At 34.2% G+C, this 9,504-nt stretch overlaps 1 protein-coding gene across 1 annotated transcript; it reads left to right on the plus strand.

Moving 5' to 3' along the window:
* Positions 1–2,200: 2,200 nt before the first annotated feature.
* Positions 2,201–5,377, plus strand: LOC112756465 (calcium-transporting ATPase 12, plasma membrane-type). Its single transcript, XM_025805073.3, has one exon. It carries the CDS (start codon positions 2,742–2,744, stop codon positions 4,980–4,982), a length of 2,241 nt encoding a protein of 746 aa, XP_025660858.3. The 5' UTR covers positions 2,201–2,741; the 3' UTR covers positions 4,983–5,377.
* The last annotated feature ends 4,127 nt before the right edge of the window (positions 5,378–9,504 follow it).

Here is a 9,504-nt window from a genome sequence, read left to right on the forward strand (position 1 = left end):
ATTAATTGTGTATGATGACCGGGCCACCGGGCCGATTTCGGGTGACCCGAGCTATGACCCGGACCCGACCCGAAATAATGACCGGGTCTACTTTTGAGACCCATACCCGGTCCTAGACCCGATGAAATCACATCAAATTAGCCCCTAAAGTGCTCGGGACCGGGCCGGGCCGGGCCATGCACACCCCTAATCTGCACTGAACCCGACAAACCCGGGCAGAATTGGTCCAGTTGGCCCAGTCGGGTCAATGTAACCCGCGCACCTCCACGTGCACCATTAGTTCGCGGGTTCACAATAGAAGATAGCTTTTTGTAGTATTATTTCAAAAAGCACACTTCAGTGGATTCGATGTTGGATCCTTTCAATGGAAAACCGGTGAATCGGATCCTTAACCGATCCGGGTTAAATGTCTAACCGTTTCCGCAATTAACCCGTAGAAAACCGGTCTATCCGCATTGAACCGAACAAACCCGGGCAGAACCGGTCAAGTTGGCTCGTTCGGATCAATGTAACCCGCGCACCTCCACGTGCACCATCAGTTCGCGGGTTCACAATAGAAGATAGCTTTTTGTAGTATTATTTCAAAAAGCATCCAATGGATTCGATATTGAATCCTTTCAATGAAAAATCGGTGAATCGGATCCTTAACCGGTCCGGGTTAAATGTCTAACCGTTTCCGCAATTAACCCATAGAAAATCAGTCTATCCGCACTGAACCGGACAAATTCGAACAGAACCGGTCAAATTAACCCGATCGGATCAATGTAACCCGTGCACCTTCACGTGCACCATCAGTTCGTGGGTTCACAATAGAAAATAGCTTTTTATGGTATTATTTCAAAAAGCACACTCAAGTGGCTTCAATGTTGGATCCTTTCAATGTACTGCCTGAGTCATCCACTAGGCTAGTGGTTCTCTTACAAGTAAGTATGCTAATAATTATATATATATAATAAACCATTACCTTTTGTTTACCACACATTTATCATCTTAAAAAAACTAATAATTATATCATATTAAAATAATAAAATTTAAATAATATAAAATATTATTTTTATTCTTCAATAATAATATTGTATTTATTTATTTTCATAATTCAATTTTGATATATTGACATTATAAAATATTTTACACAATTATCCTATTATATCTATTATTTTAAATAACCATTCATACAATTAAATATATAAGATAATTATTTTTACTGACGTAGTGTTATTAATATACTTGTAAAGACATACATTTTAAATTTTAATTTTTAACTCTAATTTATTTTTATAATTTTATATTTTTATTTAATTGTGACCGGGTCAACCGGATAAATCAGTGATCCACCGATTGAACTAGTAACCGGGTGACCCAATTGTATATGGGTTCGGGTTTGATAACTATGCCCGCATGTAAGCATGGTGCTTTTCCGCTTGTTATTTTTTATGTGGGAGAGAGAAGTGTATAACAAGAAGCTGTGAGCAGAAGTGTGTTTCACATTGGTATGGGATGTACAAATCGGAGGCACCGATTTGTTTGTTTTATTTTTTTTTCAAACAAACAATCACAAATCGGACGGTCCGATTTGTGAATTCGAAAATTAAAAAATTTTTAATGTTGAAATCGGACCGTCCGATTTTTATTTTAAAAAAAAATAAAAAATAAAAAATACAAAACGAACCCTCCGATTTGTAGTTTATTTTTTTCTCCAAACAAATCGGACCCTCCGATTTGTAATTTATTTTTCTCTTCAAACAAATCAGACGGTCCGATTTGAATAAAACACCATATAAAAAAAAACACCTAATCTTCTAATAATAATGTATTACACATATATTAAAACAATATAAAAAAAATTAGCCGTGCTTTTCTTGATGGAAACTTTGTTGTTGTTTTAGTTGACCCTGGCCAGGCTAAGTTGATTTTAGATTCTGTCCTTATTTGTTGTAATGAAGTATCCCATGTAGCCGGTCTGAAACCAGCCGCAAAATTTGATTAAGTCATTTACTTTGCATCATGTGTCTTATGGTATTGGTGGTCCATACTCCATACAGTAAGCAACAGCATAGCTGCATATGTATTAATAAACAAATACATGATGGTGACTGATTTTTGAGATATACGTATCTGAATAAATGGGTTATTTACTAAAAAATTTAGTATTTTATTTTCTCTTGTAATTTAAGAACAAAAGTGTATAAAATATTTGAGGGTTGGCAATTTTTGTCGCCTCAACTTTGTCATTATCATCTGTATGAACGAAAAATTCTACTCGCATATCCTGACTCAGCCAGGACTCATGCTATCAATCTGAGAATCTGAGAAACTTTAATTACATTCGAAAGGATCAAAATGGAACATTTGGATCAAAACCATCGTACCACCTAGGCTTTTGCGAATACGATGTAATTATATTATACAAGTTAGGAGGATCCCCTTAACAAGAACTTTCACACTGTAGCTTACCTTTTCCCACATCTGAAGGTTGGTATGAAGGTGGAAGCATATTCGTGGCGGTGTTGTTGGTGGTTGTTGTAAGCTCAGTCAGCAACTTGAGGCAGGAGAGGCAGTTTCACAAGCTGTCCAAGATTAGCAGTGACATCAAGGTCGATGTTGTGAGGAATGGAAGGCCGCAACAGATTTCGATTTTCGACGTTCTTGTGGGAGATATCGTTTCACTCAAGATTGGGGATCAAGTTCCCGCTGATGGATTGTTCATATCAGGTCATTCCCTTCATGTTGATGAATCGAGCATGACAGGGGAGAGTGATCATGTCGAAATTGAGCCGTTAAATAGTCCTTTCTTGTTGTCCGGCGCCAAAGTGGTCGACGGTTATGCAACAATGATGGTGACGTCCGTCGGAACTAACACGGCGTGGGGACAGCTGATGAGCACGGTATCAAGAGGTGACACGGAGGAGAGGACGCCGTTGCAGGCGCGTCTCGATAGCTTGACTACATCGATAGGAAAAGTAGGCCTCTCGGTTGCACTCCTTGTGTTTGTTGTAATGCTTATTCGTTATTTTACTGGAAACACCAGCAGTGACGACGGTTATACAGAGTTCAAGAAAGGTAGTACTGATTTGAATGATGTGTTCAATGCTGTTGTGAAGATAATTGCGGTTGCAGTCACCATTGTGGTCGTGGCGATCCCTGAAGGATTGCCATTGGCTGTCACTCTCACCTTGGCTTATTCCATGAAGAGAATGATGGCAGATCAGGCTATGGTGAGGAAACTCTCTGCTTGCGAAACTATGGGGTCGGCAACGGTTATATGCACTGATAAAACTGGGACTCTGACTCTCAATGAGATGAGAGTGAACAAGTTCTGGTTAGGCCTTGAAAACATCATTGAGAATTATTCCAATGCAATGGCCAAGAGAGTTGTGGAATTGTTCCACCAGGGAATAGGCCTCAATACAACTGGCAGTGTATATAAGCCTTTGCCGGAATCCGGGCCTGAAATCTCTGGTAGCCCTACAGAGAAAGCTATTCTCTTGTGGGCTGTGTCAGATTTAAGCATGGACATGGATGGACTAAAGCAGAAACATGAGATCATCCATGTTGAAACGTTTAACTCGGAGAAGAAACGAAGCGGGGTAGCAGTAAGGAAGAAGAGTGACAATACAGTACATGTACATTGGAAAGGTGCTGCTGAGATGATACTTGCAATGTGTTCTAACTACATTGATTGTAATGGCACAGAGAAGTCCCTTGGTGAAAAAGAACGGGATGAAATTGAGAAAATAATTCAGGGAATGGCAGCTAGTAGCCTAAGATGCATTGCTTTTGCTCACATTGAAATCGACTACAGCGATGATAAGCTACTAAGAGAAGATGGCTTGACATTGCTAGGAATCGTCGGCCTTAAGGATCCATGCCGGCCGGAAGTCAAGAAGGCTGTGGAAACTTGCAAGTATGCAGGTGTTGATATCAAGATGATCACCGGAGATAACTTATTCACGGCAAAGGCAATAGCAACAGAATGTGGAATACTAGACCTTAGTGATGATGTAGCCAAGGGACAAGTGGTGGAAGGTGAGGAATTTCGGAACTACACGGAGGAAGAGAGAATGGAGAAAGTAGATGATATTCGAGTGATGGCGAGATCTTCTCCTTTGGACAAACATTTGATGGTGCAATGTTTAAGAAAGAAAGGCCATGTAGTTGCAGTCACAGGAGATGGCACCAACGATGCGCCTGCGCTAAAAGAAGCTGATATTGGACTTTCTATGGGAATCCAAGGCACTGAAGTTGCCAAGGAAAGTTCTGACATTGTTATCTTGGATGACAACTTCAATTCTGTTGCAACGGTTTTAAGGTGGGGAAGATGTGTATATAACAATATACAGAAATTTATCCAATTTCAACTAACAGTGAATGTTGCAGCACTTGTGATAAATTTTATAGCTGCAGTTTCTGCTGGTGATGTTCCCTTAACAACAGTTCAACTTCTATGGGTTAATCTCATTATGGATACTCTAGGTGCTCTGGCCCTGGCCACGGAACGGCCTACAAAGGAGTTAATGGAGAAACGGCCGGTGGGGCGAACCGAGCCGCTTATCACTAACATTATGTGGAGAAACCTTTTACCTCAAGCTTTGTATCAGATTGCAGTCTTATTGGTTTTCCAATTCAAAGGGAAGGCAATATTCAATGTAGATGAGAAGGTAAAGAACACACTAATTTTCAATACTTTTGTTCTGTGCCAAGTTTTCAACGAGTTCAACTCTAGGAGTATGGAGAAACAAAATGTGTTCAGAGGCATTCACAAAAACCACTTGTTCCTTGGAATTGTTGGGATTACAATTGTTCTTCAAATTGCAATGGTGGAATTCCTGAGGAAGTTTGCTGATACAGAGAGATTAACATGGATTCAATGGGGATATTGTGTTTTATTTGCACCTTTTTCATGGCCACTGGCTTGGTTTGTAAAGTTCATTCCTGTTTCAGATAAGCCATTTTTCAGCTTCAAGATTAAGCGGTCTTTTTAGTTTTCAGAATGAGGAATCTTAAATTCCAAAGCATCTTGGAAACTAACTATATATCCATAATCCATGTTGAGGTATACTACATATTGAAATTCAATATCCTTTATGTTTAAATCATAAGAGGATCTTGAATTTCTGTATGTCTTGTACTCCTTCTATCCATAAATAATTCTCTCTTTTTGTGGATAGAAAGTACCTCAATATTATATATTTAGTCTTCCAAAATACCTGGAATTTTAGGATTTCTCATAGCACACACACCACCCACTTTATGGCAAGTTGGAAATAAGTTAAATTTAGGGGGTGGGAACTAGGATTGAAATGACAAATCTAAACGCTAATAATGACTTCATGTACCAGTTAGTTTTAAAATTTATACAATGATGATGTTTGTATTATCTTGATTAAAATGTACTACATTTATTATCATGAAAATTTGGTACATTTTTAGATTAAACTATTTAAACACATTGACCGAGATTGAAACAAGAGCTAAAACGCGTTAAGGGTGATGCGATGTCACAACCAATCCCAACGTAAATAAATGAGGTTTGTATGTATTTCTGGCAATACATTTGATGAAAGCTTTCTTTAAATGTTTTGTCCCTCCACTAATCACTCATATGCTTGTATGTTATGCAGAAATATAAATTGATTTTGGGAGTATTCAGCGTGGACCAACGAGAAAAGAACGAAGCAGAGTCTTCATCGATATGATTCGTTCATTCATTCTATTAGGTGAAGCTAATGGCACTTTGTTTAATTTATTTGCTTTAGTTATAATAATAATAAAAATATGGTTTCTTAGGTGCAGACGGCAAAGAAAGTTTCAATGGTTTTCTAGGTGAAAAGTCAACAACTCAACGTGATGGGAATTATCACGAAATTCCCTTTTGTTTTCTTTTCTTTAATCTTTTTGAAAATTCTATTAGCTCAACTCTCAAGTAATTAACAGTGCCAAACAGTAGGGGTGTTATCGGTTCGGTTTGATTTGGTTTTGGACTAAAAATCAACCGAACTGATATGTTCGGTTCCTATAGACATACAACCGTTTGGTTTGTTGCTTTTACAATAATTGAACCGAATTGAACCGAACTAACAGTGATTTGGTTCAGTCAGTTTTTTTGGTTTTTAATTTTTAATGAGAAGAATATGAATCACAATAATTAGAGGTTTAAAATAGTCAATAAACTGAAATAATAAGAGTAAAACATTGAAATGGTTAGAGGTTGAAGATTTTTGTTGTTAGATTAAAGGTTAAAATGGTTAAAACATTAAAATTTAAGCATATCTTCAGTTCGGTTCGGTTCAGTTCGATTTTTATCGAGCCAACCGAAAACCGAACCAAATCGATCGATTTTGTCAGAAAAAAACCGATTTTTTCGATTTTCAAATTGGTTATTGTAATTTTCGGTTCAATTTTACGGTAATTTTCAGTCCGGTTCGGTAGCTTACACCCCTACCAAACAGAATGATGCAGCTTATTCTAAGGCCGGTGTTGAACTTTACTCACTATGATATGATATTTTAACAAATTTCACTGAATCACTTAACATAGTAAATATTTATGTTTGAACTATATATCATTATTCATTAAGATATTAGTTCATGTCTTTCATTTTTATATAAAAATTATATTAAATTTTTTCATAAAAAAATGAGATATACTAATTTTGGTGAGATATACATTTCATCTGCCAATGACACTTATCTTCTTCTAAAAGATAAAAAGGAAGAAAGAAAGAAATAACAACTAAAAAGATGTTTATATTCAAATACACGTAAAGTGTTGTTTAATTAAGCAGCCTGACTTATTTGCATTTTGGGGCATCTATCTACAAAATGACCAAGTGCATTGTATTACACTTATCTTTTTCTTTTTTTCTTTTTAAATTGAAGCTACACGTGTAAAAAAAAAAAAGTGTACAAACTTAATTACTTAAGAAGTGAAATTGTCTGATCATTTAAAGATTCTCAACTAACAGAGTGAATTTCCATCTTACTTGAAGCTACTTCAAACTCTCCATGACTTCATTGTGTCCTCTACCATATAAGGATGTGCTTGGCTATTGTAAGGAGCCAGATAAAACACATACACACAAATATAAAAAGACATAAACAAAAAGTATATCAATTTTTACATCTTGTTTAATAATTATGGCTACAATAGTCAATAGGACACTACCTATCAAATGCTAATTTTGAGCCTTACCTCTTAAGATAGAATATAATACAATATATAGGACTTCATTTCAAGTGTACAAAAGGAAATATGTCCTTTAACTCTTAGGTAGCATTTGTTTTGAGGTAAAGAACAGAGATTGGGAGACTGAAACACAGTATCATGTTTATTGACTCAGAGACTGATACTAAAATTTCTGTTTCTATTCCTAAAATTTCAGTATTTCAATACCTTCAAAAAGTAAAGACACAGGGGATTGAAATTTTTAGAGACGGAGACTGAAACTTTAATAATATTTTATACCTAAAATACCCTCATTTCAAATAATTAATTCCAATTTTATCCTTTGTGCAAATTAAATTAGAGTTTTATTCTTATTTCAATTTTTGTCTCTCACTTTGTACCAAACAAAATACTAAAATTTATTTCAATCTCTATCTCTTAGTTTCTATCTCTCTGTCTCAATCTCTCTACCAAACACTACCTTAACTTTCTTTTTTTAAATAAATAAATGAATAGAAATATACCCTGACAAAATAAAGGAACCAACATACTAAATTACATAGAAGTAAACTACAAACAAAAACTAAGAATTATAAATTATATATATTACGTACATACTTAAAATTCAGTTATTAAATCAACTACTATTGGTATAAAATATTTATTAAAATATAAAATATATATTAAAAATATATAAAATAAAATATATTTATAAACAAATATATAATAATTAATTTTACGATTGTTTTTCTTTATACACATAAGTACTATAGCTAAACAAATAAATCATATATAGTAGTTTCTCCTCTTTTGACACTTAAATAAGTCGTCCATTATTCCCTCATTCGAGATTAAAGAATGTTCTTTAATAATTTGGGGTGGTCGAGTGGTCAGCTCACTCGTCTGTTTAAACAAGTGTTGGGGATTCGAATCCCGCTTTGTGCATGCAGCAACCCATTGGCTAGCGGCGCGACGGATTAATCTTTAACCAGTCGGGTTGGGGGATACCGTGAACAAAAAAAAATTCTTTAAAAAGAGAGCTAGTCACCATCTCTCTTAAATAATTATTGTGACACTTTTTTTTTCCTCTTTAATGCACTAATAATAATAACAAACTTTAAATTTAGAATTTTTATGAACAATATCCAAATTCTTGATCGGCCACTAGATCGATTCCTATTTGAATTATTGTTTAATTAATTAATTAATCTCAATTAATTTAATTTTATTTGAAACATACACCTAGACTATAGACCGTTAATTAAGTCCTAATATTTTAGTGAATAAACTCGATGTATTTCAGAGATATCATGTGTTAATATATGAATATAAGTAGTTGTCTTCTTTCTTTTTTTTTTTTTTGATATTATAAGTAGTTGTCTTCTATTATTGCTTTTCGGAAACTCTTTGTATAAACTTGATCCAACATGTTAGAGTAAGTGTCATATGTTTTTTGTTTCACTTTATGTTCCTTTATGCATGCTGAAGATTAATTTATTATTGCTATTCATCAAACCCAATACTTAATATTATATTATATTATTATAACACAATTCTAATAAGATAACAAAACAATGAGAAATGTTGTGATGATCTCTAATTAAATGTAATATAAAGAGAGATCCTTAATTAAGGCGTGGATTAATTCAAGATGAGAGATATCTCAAAAGCACCAACCAAATTTGGAAGAGATTCTGTCATTCAAAACCCTAACAGTGATATCTATCTTATACTCTATGCTGTCAATAAGATTCCCCAACATACATATATAATTACACACCCAATAAAGCATAATAATTCAGAGATCTATATGTTATGTTGTTGCACTCTCTACATAAATTATTTATTATTGGATAATGAATCATTAATTATCGAGTTAATTTAACTTAATTTTCCCCTCAAGCAATGCATGTGTCCCAGTAGATAAGATATTAATAATGAGCAAAGAAGAAAATGACCTCCACATAAAACCAAATTATTTAAAGTCAAAATATTTGATAATAAAAAAAATTAATAAAAAATAGTCAAAATTTATTTTATTTAATATTTATTAATTATTAAATATTAAATAAAATAAGTTTTGATTTTTTTTTCACTCTCTAATATTATCGTTAGAGAATAGATATTCTTATTTTCGAAAATATATATACTATTTGATATTCTTTGAAAAAAAAAATAACTAACATAACTATTGAGTTACAAAATGAACATATCTCATATTATCTAGAATAACTATCTGAGTACTAGGATTATCTTCCAAAAATTTAAACTGATTTTAGAGTTCACCAAAGATTGCTCTTGACTTTTTGGATCTAGCGCTCTAATATCATGTCATGATAC

This window comes from Arachis hypogaea, chromosome 16 (genome assembly GCF_003086295.3).
Source record: "Arachis hypogaea cultivar Tifrunner chromosome 16, arahy.Tifrunner.gnm2.J5K5, whole genome shotgun sequence".
Taxonomy (NCBI): Eukaryota; Viridiplantae; Streptophyta; class Magnoliopsida; order Fabales; family Fabaceae; genus Arachis; species Arachis hypogaea.